Source organism: Mirounga angustirostris, unplaced genomic scaffold (genome assembly GCF_029215605.1).
Source record: "Mirounga angustirostris isolate CCGP_5_RB_7025 unplaced genomic scaffold, mMirAng1.0.hap1 SCAF_4, whole genome shotgun sequence".
Taxonomy (NCBI): Eukaryota; Metazoa; Chordata; class Mammalia; order Carnivora; family Phocidae; genus Mirounga; species Mirounga angustirostris.
In genome coordinates, this window is record NW_026991712.1 from 119,958,893 (window position 1) to 119,975,960 (window position 17,068).

Genomic DNA, 17,068 nt, shown 5'->3' on the forward strand with positions numbered 1-17,068 from the left:
TCTTGAGCCTGGGCTATGTCTCAGCCGTTTCCCTCTCTGCTGGTTGTAAAACACAGCAGCTGCTGTTCTTTCAGAAAGCGGTCTGGCAGATTAGGCCCAGTAACAGGAAAAACACTGTGCTGAGAAATGTTTATTACATTGTCTTTTATTATTGCGAACATTATCGGGATTCTAGCCAAAGGGAAATAGTTAAATCTGACATCCAAGGAATGAGCTGTTAATCAAAAAAAAGAAAAAAAGGCTTTCTAAGTGTGAGTAACATAAGACAATGTTCAGTAGAAAAAAAAATCAGGATCCTAAATTGTTAGATGATATGACCACAAATATACACAAAGTGTAAAGGAAAAAAACTGAGGAAAATATTGAGAGATTATCTTTGTAAGCATGGAGGAGAGTGTTTTTTTTTTTTTTTTTTAAGATTTATTTATTTATTAGAGAGAGTGTGCACAGGGGGAGGGGCAGAGGGAGAGGGAGACAAGCAAACTCCCCACTGAGCACAGTGCCTGACAAGGGGCTTGATGCCAGGACCCAGCGATCAAGACCTGAGCCAAAATCAAGAGTCAGACACTTAACAGAATGAGCCACCCAGGCGCCCCAAGGAGAGTTTTGGATAATGTTTTCTTATTGTGATATATTCTAGATGTTTTATTTATTTATTTTTTAAGATTTTATTTATTTATTTGAGAGAAAGTGAGAGAGAGAACGGGTGGTGGGGGGGAGACAGAAGGAGAGGGAGAGGCAGACTCCCTGCTGAGCAGGGAACCTGATGCGGGGCCCCGGGGCTCGATCCCAGGACCCTGAGATCATGACCTGAGCCAAAGGCAGACGCTTAACCGACGGAGCCAGCCAGGCGCCCCGGTGGTGAGCATGGGGCTCACTGACCAGGGGGGGAGTCTACTTGTCCCTCTGCCCCTCCCCACCTGCTCATGCTCTCTCTCTCTCTCAAACAAATAAATAAAATCTTAAAAAAAAATAAAATGACTGTTATTTAATAATAGTGACGACGACAACAACAAAATATGTTAACTAGATACTTCTCTGCTTTTTTGGATCATACCTCTTAAAAACTAATTTTGGTTTCTCCCCTACAGTTTGAAGATCTGAACACAGTTGCTGAGTGTCTGTTTTCTCTAGTCAATGGCGATGACATGTTTGCAACCTTTGCTCACATCCAGCAGAAGAGCGTCTTGGTGTGGCTGTTCAGTCGTCTGTACTTATACTCCTTCATCAGTCTTTTCATATATATGATCCTCAGCCTGTTCATTGCCCTGATTACAGACTCCTATGACACCATTAAGGTAAGTCATATTTCCTGCCGAAGAGCAACCACCAATTCTGTATGGATTGGAACATAGGAAAATACTATGCCTTTTTACTTAAAGTAGTACAATTTTACCTTGATTTCAAAGTTTTTTTTTTTAGAAAAGAAACTTTGTAGGTGCTGGTGGTGAATTTTCTTTTTTTTTTTTTTAAGATTTTATTTATTTATTTGACAGAGAGAGCGAGAGCAGGAACACAAGCAGGGGGAGTGGGAGAGGGAGAAGCAGGCTTCCCGAGGAGCAGGAAGCCCGATGTGGGGACTCGATCCCAGGACCCTGGGATCATGACCTGAGCCGAAGGCAGACGCTCAACGACTGAGCCACCCAGGCGCCCTGGTGGTGAATTTTAAATGTGCATTCAGGGCATTGTCCCTGTCATCCAGACCGCGGTGGACTGGTCTGGAAGTGCGTTGGAAGAGAGAAAGGACGTGGGTCCGGATGGGCTGCGCATGGTTAGTCAGTCTGCACAGTGGCAGCTGTAACTGCCCGTCTTGGGACTTAAGCTGTGACTAGTAAGCTTCAGCGATAAGGGGTGTCTCTGCCACCTTGACAGCCTGACCAGGCACGGCACACCCGTACACGACAGCCATTTGCGTGGTGCAGGTTTCCTTGAAATGGTGAGAGCAAAGGTTTTGGTGGCTGCCTCGCTTCCTGCCTCCCTCAGCCACCCCATGGATCCTGGATCCTTTCAGGCCGGACCTGTTGAACTGTGTGGTAGCTCGATGGAAGCTCTGTGCCGCCTCATGCGGTGGCATCTCCGCAGCAGATGGCCGTGCATGGAAAACCCTGTTTCGGAGCCAGTGTCGGAACAGCCAGAGGTGTTATGTCAGTGCCTTGGGCTTTTGTCTTCTTCATAAGCCCTTCTCAGACTAATTCAGAAGACCATCCACTGAGGGGCACCTGGGTGGCTCAGACGGTTAAGCATCTGCCTTCGGCTCAGGTCATGATCCCGGGGTCCTGGGATCGAGCCCCACATCGGGCTCCTTGCTCATCAGGGAGCCCGCTTCTCCCTCTCCCTCTGCCTGCCATTCCCCCTGCTTGTGCTCTCTCTTACTCTCTCTCTGACAATTAGTAAAATCTTAAAAAAAAAAAAAAAAAAGAAGAAGAAGAAGAAGACTACCATCCATTGGAAATGCCCCTGAGTGCTTTGTTTGGCCGTGGAGATGAGTGCTCACGTGGGGATGGGCGGTTGGCTCTAGTAGCAGGGCTGGGCATGGAGATAGGAGTCGCACACTCCTGCCCTGGGGGTTCCTCTCTTTGAGGAGGCAGTGGCCCTGGGAGTGGGCCAAGCCTCGGTGACCTCAGTAAACATGGGGTGAGCAGGGTCTCAGGGTCTTTGTGTCTATCGAGAAGAACTTGCTGCCTTCTGCCCCACTAAGTGACCAACTTCTATAAAAGTAGAGGAAATAGGGCTTACTGCCCTGTAGACTCTACATTGGCAGTGAGGGTAAGGGGAGATCTTATCTGGTCTTTTTTTTTTTTTTTTAAAGATTTTATTTATTTATTTGAAGAGAGAGACACAGCGAGAGAGGGAACAGAAGCAGCGGGAGTGGCAGAGGGAGAAGCAGGCTTCCCGCAGAGCAGGGAGCCCGATGCGGGGCTCGATCCCAGGACCCTGGGATCATGACCTGAGCCGAAGGCAGACGCTTAACGACTGAGCCACCCAGGCGCCCCCTTATCTGGTCTTATAATTAGGATTAAAATTTTAGACTTTTGACTATTTCCTTCACTCCCCTTATTAATACACCCCTCCCCTGCCCAGCCATGGCTTTCTTTCTGGGATTTTTGGTTTGTTTTTGTTCTCATGGTGGCCCTGGCTTGGCTTTCTGGGACTGACAGATTGATGCATCACTGTTAATATCAGTTTTTGCATCTGACCTAGCAATGTGGGAGAGTTTTATTTTAGCAAAGGTGGGTGTGATGTGTTGACAAAGGGAGCAGTTTCTCATGTTCTATAAATAAGGTAACAACATTGTGTACTTTTTACAGAAATACCAACAGAATGGGTTTCCTGAAACGGATCTTCAGGAATTCCTGAAGGAATGTAGTAGCAAAGAGAAGTATCAGAAAGAGTCCTCAGCCTTCTTGTCGTGCGTCTGCTGCCTGAGGAGGTCAGTACTGTGTTTAAGCAGGTCTCCATGCTCCTAAGGTGAGCTTCTCCGTGGCCTTAACAAAGAATTCTTCCAAGGTTTACTCTACACTCAGAAATCAGCTTGTTGTGGGAAATAATTTGTCTTTCATTTTCTTTCCTCCCACTGAAACTGGCTTCAGAAATGAATTGTTTCTTCTAAAACAGGGTAGAAAGCTACATGACATGGTTGAAATCTCTTGGGAATACATGAGTTATGTCCCTAAAGTCAAGAAGGTGAATTCTGAGGTGGCCAAGTAAGAGGTCAAAACACTTATTTTTAGAGGTGGACCTCTGGGAATTTCAAAGGCCTTTTCCCTTGCTGCAATATTTGGTACCAATAACCTTTCTTGAGCAGAGTAGGAAACCTCCTTGAGAGGAGGCTGTGCATAACCGTGGCTGGGAACACACATCAGAAGCTCTGCCTTGACCAACGGCACTTTGCTCATGTTCAGCCGGACACTTATGCAAATGGTCTGCACCTCAGTGGCAACACATCCACATGGTGTTTTGGGGACTAGAATGGAGGTCAGATGAGGATACTTTTCTTAATTGTACCCTTATTTGTTTTCATGTGAAGTCAGAGGTGGGGTGTTAACTAAAAATATCCCCTACCCATGTTTTTCGAGAAGAATTCTCTAAACCAAATTCCTGAAGGAAGATGGAAGAACATAATTGCTACTTAAAACCACAGGATGTATTTTCTGTTAATCAATTCATACCACATCTTGGGATTTTGAAATGATATGATTGAGCATTTCCAAAGAATGGCTGGTAAATATGAAATGAGGTCTTCTGAGAAAAGTGAAGTTTCTAAAAATCACATTTCTTCCTCTTAGAGCATTAAATTATTGACATAGGAGCTGGGATAAGGAGAAATTAATTTTCCTAATAGGCAGCTGCTTCCTAAGAGGCACCTTGTATAAGGAAAAGTCTCACAAAGTTGCTTTTTCTGATGTGTATTTAACTGTAAAGAAAAAATGTTCATCAGAGGATATAATTGTGAATTCTGGAAAGTAACCAATCAGTCTTAGGTGTTTGGTTTTTGGAACTTGGTGTGCATCACAAAAAGCCACAGGAGGCGGTTAAATGTTTTCTAGAGCAGCCATATGGAACGAGTAGAAGGTTTAAGGGGTGGACGGGAAAAGTTCTTGATCAGATTGGGTCTGAGAGCTGAGAAGAATTGGCAGCATCAGCAGACTGTCCACTGTATGGTGTGCTAGGGGCCGTCGAGAAGATGCTGGTTCAGGGGGAGCTCTGCTCGTCATGATGAATGAAAGAATTAAATGGAATGAGGGAGTCTATCAAGGAAGTCAACTGAAGAACTAAAATGTTGAAAGTTTTGAACAAAGGGATATCAAAAATAAAAACAGTAGTGTCTGTTCCCAAAGATGGTTATGGGTGAAATCAGCTGGAGCAGTTTGAGTTGAATCATCAGATCAAGGCCTGGATCCCGGGCAGATTTGGATGGACCCTGCCGAGAGTAAGTGAAGATCATGGGACTGATGCAGGAAATGGATTGTACTGAGAATAAATGATGGCTTTGACTCCATCAAAACCTCAGTACACCTGAATGTGTTTAAAGGCTACGAAGCTACGAATGGTTTAATTGAGGAAGGCCATAAATGGAGAGTAAATATTGGAGCAGGACCTCACTGAGGGAATCTGGGGAGGGAGGGCGGCACAAATGTTGGTGTCTGGGGCCCCTGGCTGGTGCCCGTGACTAACAGCCTCAACTATCACAGCTCTGTCTCCTGCAGAGCAAGATGAAGGTCATTCTTTTTTAATCAAGCAGTCCAGCAACCACCACAGACTGATTCCCCTTCAAATTATTGCCAGAGCCTCTAGCCTGATCATCAGAACACCTGGGTTTCTGTTTTGGACCCTACCGGTTACTGAGTGTGTTCCCTGACCTCTCCTTAACCTCCTGGTCTTTCCAGTGCCACCAGGCTGCAACATGACCTCTGAAACCTCTTCCAGTTCTAATGTGATGTGATTCTTTGGAAAAATCTACTGAGTTGGACAGATGCAGAGTTAACCTTTCCCCTTTCTCCACTGCAGCGAAGGGGAAAATCTGTTGTAGCCATCGAGTGAGGCTTTGTCAATATAGGGAGATGCAGGGTCCCAGGACAGGGACAGCTCTTCAGAATTGCCAAAGGCATCTGCTCAAACCAAAAATAATGTGCACTGTCCTTCTTAACCTTTCTTCCTCTTACACGTGGCATTCAGCAGGTCTAGAACCTATACATGCCTAGAACGTTAAGTATTCTTATTCCAGCTCCAAGATTTTGAAATCATTGTTTTCTCTTTCTCCCTCCCCCTTTCTGATACAGGAGGGGAAGTGATGACCACTTGATACTTGTCAACTAAAGTCCTTCTGCTAAAGATAATCAAGTCTCAGGCCTTTCTACCCAGTGACAGTGCAGAGGGACCCCCAACAGCTTGGAGCAGGACTTCCAAAAATACTGACTTATTACTGGTGGAGCAGGAAAGAGGACTGTCAGCTGGTTGAACACAACTGAAGTTCCAAAGTTCCTTTTATAAACTTGGATGGGATGAAGCATAGACTACAGTCAACTACTGGGCATGAGTGCAATAGAGCAGAGATAATGACATTCTGCACGGGACTTTAATTGATGACATCACAGTGTGGGGCTGGAAAAAAATATCATATTTCAGAGCGTGCAAAAACAATGGCACTTAAAGCCATGCAATGAAAGATGCGTGTTTATCATCCACTAGGTGTTTGTTTTAAAAGTGATTCTTGGGGGCGCCTGGGTGGCTCAGTTGGTTAAGCGACTGCCTTCGGCTCAGGTCATGATCCTGGAGTCCCGGGATCAAGTCCCGCATCGGGCTCCCTGCTCGGCGGGGAGTCTGCTTCTCCCTCTGACCCTCTTCCCTCTCGTGCTCTCTCTCATTCTCTCTCAGATAAATAAATAAAAATCTTAAAAAAAAAAAAAAAATTCCAGGTCTCTTGCTGCAGCAACCGAGTGGGAGCACCAGGCGCCGGCTCGGAGCGGAACTCCACGGATCACTTTAAGAAATGGCAAACAAGCCGGACATGGGGGAAATCGCCAGCTTCGATGAGGCCAAGCTGAAGAAAACGGAGACCAGGAGAAGAACACCCTGCCGACCAAAGAGACCACTGAACAGGAGAAGCAGAGTGAAATTTCCTAAGAACCGAAAGGATTCCCCACCCCCGTCATCTTCGAGACACCCCAGTCGGGATGTGGAGGAAGAAGAGCCACCTGCAAGATGGACACGAGCGACAAGCTGCACTGTGAACCCGGGCACTCCGTGCCGGCGCCACCGGCCTGCGGGTCTCTGAGGGGACCCCCCCATCGGACTGCCAAATTCTCCGGTTTGCCCTGGGATATTATAGCAAATTATTTGTATGTTTAATGAAAATAAAACACACCTCGTGGCAAAAAAAAAAAAAAATTAAAAAAAAATAAATTAAAAATTCCAAGTTGGAGAACCATTAAGCCTTTTATTTATTTTTTTTTTAAAGATTTTATTTATTTATTTTTAGAGAGAGAGAGAACACATGAGAGGGGGGAGGGTCAGAGGGAGAGGCAGACTCCCTGCCGAGCAGGGAGCCCGATGCGGGACTCGATCCCGGGACTCCAGGATCATGACCTGAGTCGAAGGTAGTCGCTTAACCAACTGAGCCACCCAGGCACCCCCATTAAGCCTTTTAAAGAACACACTTACATCAACAAAAAGACCTCTTGTAGTGGACATTTCTAGGCCTGTTTGTATGTGTGTGTGTGTTTCAGCATGACAGGAAGCAACTGTTGGCATTGTCAGTGGGATAAATTGGAAAGAGAGTCATTTGGACACCTTGTCACTTGTGCTAATTGTTGATTGTACACATGACATGTGGAAGTGAACTATAACAGTGCTCACTCATTTTAACAGTTGAACTCTACTATGGTGGTGATTTGCCCTTGTCAAGCAAGGAAAGATGGTATTTTTTTCCCAAATAAATTTATTTTATCACAACAAATGGAGCTACTGCTTTTTTTTTTTTAATGTGGTATTTCTTAATATCTACCTAGTGCAAAATTCAGATCACATCTCTTTTAACTATCTGGTCTCCAAAAAGGATTTCTCACTTTCTTAAAGGCAGTGAAGGAGGGGTTAGTATATAGAAGTTATTCAATAAATATTTATGATAATGACTTGAGATTAAGATCACTTCATGCATCGATTTATCTCATACTTGTGCTATCTTTTAGGGCTCAACTATTTTAAATTTATTAGTGAAGAACAGAATTTGAATTAAGCAGGACCCTCATCCCAAGCCTCTCTCTTTTTTCCCTGCCCCTCCTGGCCAAGCTCCTATCAGATTTACTTTCTCATACCCCTCCCTTTGCCCCCCCTTCACCAAATCTAGGCCAGGAAAATCATTCACTTAATATCATTAAAATAAGTGAGTGACTCATGTCTACACACAGAATACTTTGCCAAAATGATCATTTTAGTTAAATTTTTTTTTAAAAAAGATTTATTTATTTGAGAGAGAGCATGAACGGGGTGGGGTAGGGGCAGAGGGAGGGGAAGAAGCAGACTCCACACTGAGCAGGGAGCCCAACTTGGGGCTCGATCCTAGGACCCCGAGACCACGACCTGAGCCGAAGGCAGACGCTTAAATAACTGAGCCACCCGGGCGCCCCATTTTAGTTAACTTCTTACCAAAAAATGTCAAGGGTTACTTTCAACTTTTAAACTAATGACCATTTAACTGGTGGTTCTAGGGTCATTCCCAAGACTCCAGAATCAGGTATGCAGTTAGATCACTCGCTCACTTCTGAGTGTACCCCCAGTATTTAGCTTGTCTCTGAATAGAAGTGCTATTAAAGCCTTTCTGTAATCTGCAGCAATGACTGCCATTTGAATAGAAGATGAATGATGGTCTTCCATGCTTGTGTTTTTCTTTTATTGGCTTTCATGTTTCCTTTTATTTCTTTTCCCTCCAGCCGAACAAAACCCTTTCAGGAAGAAAAATCTTTTTCAAGGTGACCCTCTCTCCATGGAAGCCTTGTTTTCTCTCTTTTTAATAATTTTAAACAATTATCACTTTACCAAATGTATTATCTGTTTGGATTTTATTGAACAATGTTGCTCACAGAGCTCTGCTAATAGACACATCTGGGACAAACCATTTTTTCTCCCACCTAGGCCTCCACTTGGAAAGTTCACCCTGGAAGGTGGGAGACGTGTTCTGTCTGGTTCTGCTGGTTTCATCCTGGGATCTCCATCTCTTGACAATGTACATTGTTGGCTTGCAGGGACTCCCTCACAGCTGGACGCAACCCCCTTGAGCTTGTTGACCTGGGGCAGGAGGAAAGGGCACAGGTGTGGGAGCCATCTGGACTGACTTGAGTGAAAGTCCAAGTCTCCCCTGGAGCTTTGTGGCCCTGGGCACATTACTCTCTGCTTCTAAATGATGACGATAAACTTCAACGGACTGTGGGACTCGCATGTGAGTCAGAGAACTCAGACAAACCCGGCATTGAAATCGAAACCTGAACCATTCTTTCCTTTTGATTTTTCTGCCATGTTTTTAAGTAGGTTCCATGGGACCAGGCAATAGTGAAGACATTAGATGTTTAGTCTGCATCCCTTCTTCCTACTGAGTCTCCTTGGACAGATCCCACAGGGCCTCAGTTTCCTCTTCTGTACAATGGGGACTGTGAGGATTAAATGAGTCAAACATGAAGTGCCTTGAACTGGGCATGACTCCTGAGTGCATGGTGAATGTTGTATCTTCGAGATGATTTTCTTTTTTCTTTCTTTTTTTTTTTAATATTTTATTTATTTATTTGACAGAGAGAGACACAGCGAGAGAGGGAACACAAGCAGGGGGAGTGGGAGAGGGAGAAGCAGGCCTCCCGCGGAGCAGGGAGCCCGATGCGGGGCTCGATCCCAGGACCCTGAGATCACGACCTGAGCCGAAGGCAGATGCTTAACGACTGAGCCACCCAGGCGCCCCGAAGATTTTCTATCATAGTCTACAAATGTGCAGATCTATTCACCTCGGCTGGCCAGGAAGATCTTTATTTTGTTGTGAACTCACCACACACTTTTGGTGGACTATGTTCCAGTTAGGACTTTAAGTGTGTAAATACCCCACATCCAGTCCTGTGTAACAGTAGTGGGAGGGCAGCCTGGCTCAGGGGAGGCCTAGGCTCAGCATCTCAGGGTTAGAAAGAGCACAGCAGGCCAGCCTTTTACTCTAGGGACACACAGCCAGTCACCCTGCAATGCCCGAGGGCCCCCTGTAGAAGTGGCCCAGCGCTCTCACCGACGGGCAGGGGCCCTGGAGTCACTGGGGGAGTATGCTCGGTGAACTGCTGCTGTGGTCTTGACCATGGATTGCTCCTGCCACTACAAAGATCCATGCTGTGTAAAGATAATGAGTCCCGTCATCTGAAGGATTCCCCTGTAGCCGCCACTTATCTCGGTAACTTTGGGTAACTAGATCGTGCTTTATTATTAACCATTTCCACGTAACTCGAGCAAATTTAATTTTGCTACTCCTCACTTCAAGTTTGAACATCTCAGCCATAACGTTAGCTGAGTCTCTCTACCAAATCCAGAAGTTCGCACTGCTTGTGAGACACACAGGAGCAGCTCTTGTGGGACCGAGGGACTGAGAGCCCCCCAGATGAACCCCTGAGCACGGTGCTCAGATCTGAGGCACTCGAGGAGGGACTCGAGGAGCTCTGGGCACCAGAGAGGAAAGGTCCTGCACCGAGCTGGAGCCAGTGCCGAACACCTCTGCTTTTTGGCCCCTTCCGTCTGAGATGCTTGATATCGATGCTGTGCAGGTTTGTGGCCATGTGACCTGTGCATTCCCAAAGGACCCCACACGGTGTTTCATGCTTTGCCCTCACAGCCTTGCAATTCTTAATATTTTCTGAACAAGAGGCCCCACAAGTCACCTAGCAAATTCTCATGATAGGACAGTGTAACTCAGTGACGACCTCAGCGATTAAAGCATGGCCCTTCAGGAAAAAGCTAGGAAGGAACCCAGCATTGTACTTTACCTTTAAACCAATTGAAATTTAATGAAAGGAAAGAGTGAACCTGAGTGCATCGGCAGGTTGGATGCTGGGCGGCTCACCTTTCCCCCCATGCCTCATTTTCTTACTTTCTGTTCCATGCGTTTCCCTTGACAGAGAGGCAGCTGAGGGCAGTTCGCCGAGGTTACCATATGACCTCCGACCTGGCTCAAGAAAGGCTTGTGGGACCTGTTCCACCGGATGGTCAGATGCTCTCTCCAAGCTCTTTGCAGCCATCTCCCATTAGAATGAAGGGCCTGTCTTGAATGGGGAGATGTAGGATTGTTCAATATGCCATGTTTTGGAGAAAAGGACATATTAGCCCTGGGAAGATATCAAGATGAACCAAATCCCAAAATAGACATTCAAGTTGTTAGGGAAAACAATACAACTCATGGCCATCCTACCATGGGCTCATTTACAGCAAATGCTGTGGCAAACCAGTGGGTGGAAATGGTGACAAGTGTCTCTCCTGCCATCTGTCTTTGCCAGAGAACCGGGGAGTGAATGAGAAGCTGAATGAGTCACATACAACATTTCCACACCATCTTGTATAACAAGGACAGCAAAACTCTGACTTCTTAAAGACCCCTGGGAGCTATTGGTTGTGGTGAATGGGAGAGACAATTTATTAGGGTGATGTATGTTTCTTAGTTTCTAATGATACATAAATTATCCCATGAGCCATGATACACATGGTTTAAAGAGAATTTTAAATGAAAGCAATTTTTTTTTCTCGCAACACTAATTGCCTAGCAGCAGTAAATTACTCATCCCCCGCTGCTGTGGGCTGTGGTCATTATTCTCTCCTCGAGGTTGAGCAGATGTCCCCCAAGAGGAATGTTTGCTTTGACAAAGTGAATTGACATCCTCTCTTGTGAGCCTGCCATGCTGGGCCTACCAGAGGAGAGAGTATTAATAGCACCATTTGGACTGAGCACCGTGGTTGTGCCAGCCTGCATGTGTTATCCATGATAGCCAGACAATGAATTGGTCTTAACTCTTGGTTGCCTTTGGGGGGAAATCAGGGAGCTGTTATCAATATTTAATTTTCTCCAGCTGGGGGGGTTTGAGAGGTAGACTTGGCTAATAAGTGTGAAAGTTTCCTAAATGACAAGTTAGGCAAGGGAAGTGATAAGCACCACTAATTTGGGGAAACACTAGGTAACAACATGACGTGTAGATGGAAAATGGAGATGCTATTAAACACCATTAATTCAATGCATATTTGTTGATTTCCAATACTGTGCTAGGTACTAAGGACGTAAGGAATGAATGCCACGACCTCTGGCCCCAAGAAGTTTGGAGTCTAGTGGGAAAGACAACAATGTACAAAGCAAGGATAAGACAGGGTCACCCCAAGTGCTATATGAGAGCAGAATGGCCATAGCTCCTGCCTGTCTGAAGTATAAATTAAGTCTAGTCTAGTCTCTCTTAAGGAGAACTAGACAATGTTAGAACTGAGACTTGAATAATACATTGTGCTTGACCAGATGGCCATGGTGTGGGGTCAGCATAGAGCTTTCTGAAGAAAAGCAATGGTAGGCCAAAGGCATGGACATCTGAGAGAGAACCCAGCCAGTTACAAAAGCTGTTTTGGGGTGGTTAGAATGTAGGTTATGTATTGAGGAAAGTCACGGAAGACAAGACCAGAGAAGTGACAGGCAAGGCCACAGGGACTGTGAACACCAGGGGAGCTACACGACCCTAAAAGGCAGAACCATGAAGGACGGATTGGGGTTGGGTGAGATGAGCAGGGGAATTAGTTACAAAGCTGCTCCTATCATCCCAATTAAAACAACAAAACAGTGATGCTATTTCCCTGTAATTACACCCAATAACAAACACAAGGAGAAATTTGCCTGAAAACTATCTCTAGGGAATATACTAGCTCTCATGTATATGTTTTATCTATCTGTATACATATTTTTTCTTTCTCAAAAGACTTTTCTGCTAAATACTCTGTCATTTTCTTGGGAGTTCATGCTTTTGGACTATGCATTTAGAGAAGAGGGCCTGTTTTCATAACTCCTGTTATGGAGAAATACACTTATTAGGATGAATGGCTTGAATGCATGTTTCTATCACATGGGCATTTCTCCTTCCCACATATTTAGAAGAAGCTTATCCAAGACTTTCTGTTTCTGCATCGTCTGGCCCCTCCTACCCCCTTCTCCCTCGCACACGCCCATGCGCACACACGTGCATGCACTCTGAAGTACTAGGACCTTAAGGCCAGCCACAGTTTGTGTCTATAAAGGCAGCAATACGTGTGGGTGTAACTGCCAACAAAGCCAGCCTGCTATCTATATTCTGAAGCTTACAGATTGCACAGAGACTCTATGAAGAGTCCATCCTCCTTACCCCCCGTCCCCCATGACCGCCATGAAGATTTGGGTGTGGAATCACAAAGGTTCAGAACTAAGTGGGGCTCCCTGAGAAAGGGGGGTGTTCCAGGTAAGTACTAGGAGGTGCTTTGCCTTTATGCCTCCCTTAGGCAGGGGCAGCATGTGGGGAGGTTGAGGATTAGGAGTTGGGGAGACGAACTGACTGAGGGACTCAGAGAGAGGATTATGTTGTGCTCACCCCCACTGCCTTGATTTGGGGGGTGGTAGTGAATGAGGTCATGTTAGAGGAGTATTCCTGCACCTGGTGGCCAGGGGGAGGGGGCAGGGCAAAGAGGGTGGTGTGGCCCCCACCTCACAAATGAAGAAAACATGGAGTTGTCCAAATGCCTGAGTGCACGTGGAGCTGATCTGCCTATTTCCTTCCAGAGCCTTGCGGAGAAGGGCAGCGGTTTGTGCCAAGACCAACCCCAGTGATACCTCTTTGCACGCTCTACCTGACTCCAGTAAAACAACTCCGTGAGTATTGTGGGTGGTAAACTCTTAACACTCCCTTAACATGTGGAATGTGTGGGGCGGCAGGGTAGTAGGAAACCCCAGTAGGAGCTTCTGCACCTCCCAAAGCAGGAGGTCAGAGGAGCCCGGTTGGGCTTCGGTGGCGAGGGAGAACTCTCGAAGCTCTGCGGGCTGACCATGGAGCAGGGAGCCGATATGTGCCCTGAGGGGCGCCGTGGGCAGTTGGCACGGGCTGCACGCTCAGAGGACCAAACCATGGCCTTAAGGGGATCCACACCAGCACTGTGACCCTGGCCGAGCAGTGAGACACTCTGTGGGGAAACTGCCATGTCCATACTCATTCTTGGACAGTGAGGCCACCCAGCCCAAGTCTGATCTCTGGAGAAGGTGCGTTTGAACTGCCAGCCAGACTAACATGGAGATTGCTTCCCATATCCTTTCTTGAGTAGGTCATGTTCCTGGAACGGCTTTTAAAGAACCAAAGTAACAGACTGAGAAAGGGGTACGATTCTACTAGAATTTTCTTTCGCTGGCATAAATGATTCCATAGTCCATCTGGAAAAGATGACCATAAGATGACAGGCAGATGAGAGAAGCTTTAATGTGAGTGTCTGTGGCTCATTCGGTGATGACATGACTTAACCTCTCTTACACGTTTCTCTGGGCTTAGTGTGCCTCTGACCTTTAACCCTTGTACAAAATATTCCATTTAAGTTTCCACATTTATATGATTGAGACAAAAGAACTGACATTTATTGTTCTGCCTTAAAAATGAAGCAACTAAATGGGATAAAACCCATCGATATACATTTTTCTCCTTTGGCCTTTTCAATGAGTGGCAATTCACATTCACGGCAGGCGGCTCAGAGGGGAAGTTATTGAGCCAGAACTGGGTACACATCATATGAGTTACCAGTATCATCAACCAGTGTTATCAGGAATGTGTCTTAAAAAGATGACTCTTCAGCACCTTACCACCATGTAGCCAAACAAATTCCAAGTGGATTAAAGATTCAAATGTGAAGAACAGTCTGTAACAGAACTAGAAACAAATACAGATGAACATTGATCTGATACAAGAAGTAGAGAAGGGCTTTCTGGGTTTAAGGCTATCAGGAAACCATAAAAGAAAAATTGTTTAGATTTACTCCACAAAAATGAAAAACGTCAGAGAATTAAGAATGTAAACAAAAGGGGAGCCTGGGTGGCTCAGTCAGTTGAGAGTCTGACCCTTGGTTTTGGCTGAGGGCTCAGGTCATGTCAGGGTTTCGAGGTCGAGATCCCCCTCAGGGAGTCTGCTTGAGCTTTCACTTCTTCTGCCCCTCCCCTACCCCTCTCTAAAATACATAAATAAATCTTAAAAAAAGAATGTAAACAAAATTTAAAAAGCATACCCGGAAGAAAATAACTACAGCGTATACAACTGGCTTACTATCCTTGCTAGATGAGGAAGTGTTACAAATTCCTGGAGGGTGAGCCCCTGACAGCAGGGACTACATCTTCTGTGTCTCCATGTTTCCTGTGCATAGCAGGGTCCCTGGCAAGCAGCAAGAGCTCAAAAATTAGTATATATTTAAAAAGCTCTTTTGGTTGAATGCCTACTATGTGCATGTAGTATTGCTACTCAACCCAACATCCGAATTTCCATTTTACCAAAGAGAAAACTGAGCACAGAGTAGGTGGCAGTAGCCTGGCTCAAATCCGAAGCTTCTGGCCCCAGAAACCTCTCCCATCTCCCCCTGCTGCCTGCCTTCTAAATATTGCATGCTGAATAGAATTGAATGGTAGAAAATTGTCACCTGCTTAATGAGAAATGTGACTTTTATTTTTGAACAACACCTTGTCAAGGAAACATTCCTTGAACTCACACAATGCTGGTGCTAATGGAAAACAAATCTGTATCTTTGTAGGGGCGTTGAAAGCTCCATAGAAGTTCCCAGCTCTAACAGGGAATTGCCAAGTGATTTAGATAACTTGCTGAGCTGCTCCAAGCCTCAGAGTCCTTATCTGTAATGCAGGGATAATAAAATCGAGAATACCAGGAGGTAAAGTAACTTGTCCAACGTCACACGACAGTAAACACTGGAGCTGGGACACAGATCGAGGGAGCACATCTTTAGAGCTGGATTGTTTACAAGGTAGATGTCTTGTCTAGGAGATAATGGACATAAGGAGCTTTAAAAAGGATAAACTGGACGCAATGGTGAGTGGAGGTAAAACTTAAGGTTATAAGCCTGTGTGTGTGTGTGTGTGTGTTTAAGAATTATGAAAATCAAAGCTTGGTAGGGACATTGCAAATGTCTGGGTATGTCCTTCTTGACCTACTATCTGTCTTTCATTTTTTTTTTTTAAAAGATTTTATTTATTTATTTGACAGAGAGTGAGAGAGGAGAGAGTGAGCATGAGCAGGGGGACCAGCAGAGGGAGAGGGAGAAGCAGACTCCCTGCTGAGCAGGGAGCCCAATGCAGGGCTCGATCCCAGGACCCTGGGATCATGACCTGAGCCGAAGGCAGATGCTTAACTGAGCCACCCAGGCGCCCCACTATCTGTCTTTCAATTGACATAGCTGAAAATGTATGCTGGTGGGCTGGGCGTCCCCTCCCTCACACCCCCTTTACATAAACCAGTGTGGTAATACTGACTAATGGATCAAAGTCAATATGCCCACATTTAGAATCTTATCTGACAGACTCCTTTTTTTTTAAGATTTTATTTATTTGAGGGAGAGAGCATAAGTGGGGAGGAGAGGGAGAAGCAGGTTCCCTGCTGAGCAGGGAGCCCAATGTGGGTCTCAATCCCAGAACTCCGGGATCATGACCTGAGCCGAAGGCAGATGCTTAACCAGCTGAGCCACCTGGGCGCCCCTAACACCCGGCTCCTTTAAAAAAAAAAAAAAAGAAAGAAAATGAAAATAAAACAGATAATCGCAGACAGTGGGGTGGAGTTTCTGGCAAGTGCAATAATGATTCACCACATAGTTGTGATTGAATAATGAAAGCCACCCCATAAAACTTTGACTCAGCATGTCTTTCATTTCACTGGCCAGAAGCCAGGAGAGCGGGTGTTAATACCGTGTTTTAATATCACTCATGTACTTTTCATGTCTCGGTGCAGTATTTGACCATTGATGAAGTCAGCAGTCGTACATGTGACTAGTCTGTGTACCTTTCAGAAATGTCCTTCATATTCTCTGTATCTCTAATTTATAGAACTTATTTTTCTGAACCATTTGAGAAAAGGTTGCGTATATTATGTTTCCTTATACCTTAATACATTAGTATGTATTTCCTATCAAGAACAGCCTCTTACAAAATCACAGTACAATGATCAAACTCAGGAAATTTAACATTGATACAATGATTTTATTAAATCTTGCAGCGCATAATCCAATTGCATCAATTGTCCCAATAGTCTTCTTGCTGCCCCTCTTTCCCCTCAGGTACAGGATCCAATCCAGGGTCACTACTGAGTTTAGCTCTCATACCGCCTTAGTTTCCTTTCATCTGGAAAAGCTCCTCAGCCTTTCTTTGTCTTCCACGGCACTGAGATTTTTGAGAACTACTGGTCGTTATTTGCAGGTAGCCCCTTAATGTGGATTTGTTGCTGCTTCCTCGTGATTAGATTCAGGCTATGCATGTTTGGTGGACATATCACAGAAGCATTGCTGTGTCCTCCTCCAGGTATCATGT

General features: G+C 45.3%; 1 protein-coding gene and 1 pseudogene across 1 annotated transcript in view; both read left to right on the forward strand.

Moving 5' to 3' along the window:
* MCOLN2 (mucolipin TRP cation channel 2) overlaps nt 1-6,228 on the forward strand; it is a 53,197-nt gene extending 46,969 nt beyond the window's left edge. The window contains exons 12-14 of the mRNA XM_045897302.3: nt 1,092-1,298; nt 3,309-3,430; nt 5,781-6,228. Coding sequence (XP_045753258.2) covers nt 1,092-1,298; nt 3,309-3,430; nt 5,781-5,817 — 366 coding nt within the window. The 3' untranslated portion in view covers nt 5,818-6,228. The remainder of the gene's footprint in view (nt 1-1,091; nt 1,299-3,308; nt 3,431-5,780) is intronic.
* A 142-nt stretch (nt 6,229-6,370) lies between these two features.
* On the forward strand, nt 6,371-6,907 carry LOC123858318 (thymosin beta-10-like; annotated as a pseudogene).
* The last annotated feature ends 10,161 nt before the right edge of the window (nt 6,908-17,068 follow it).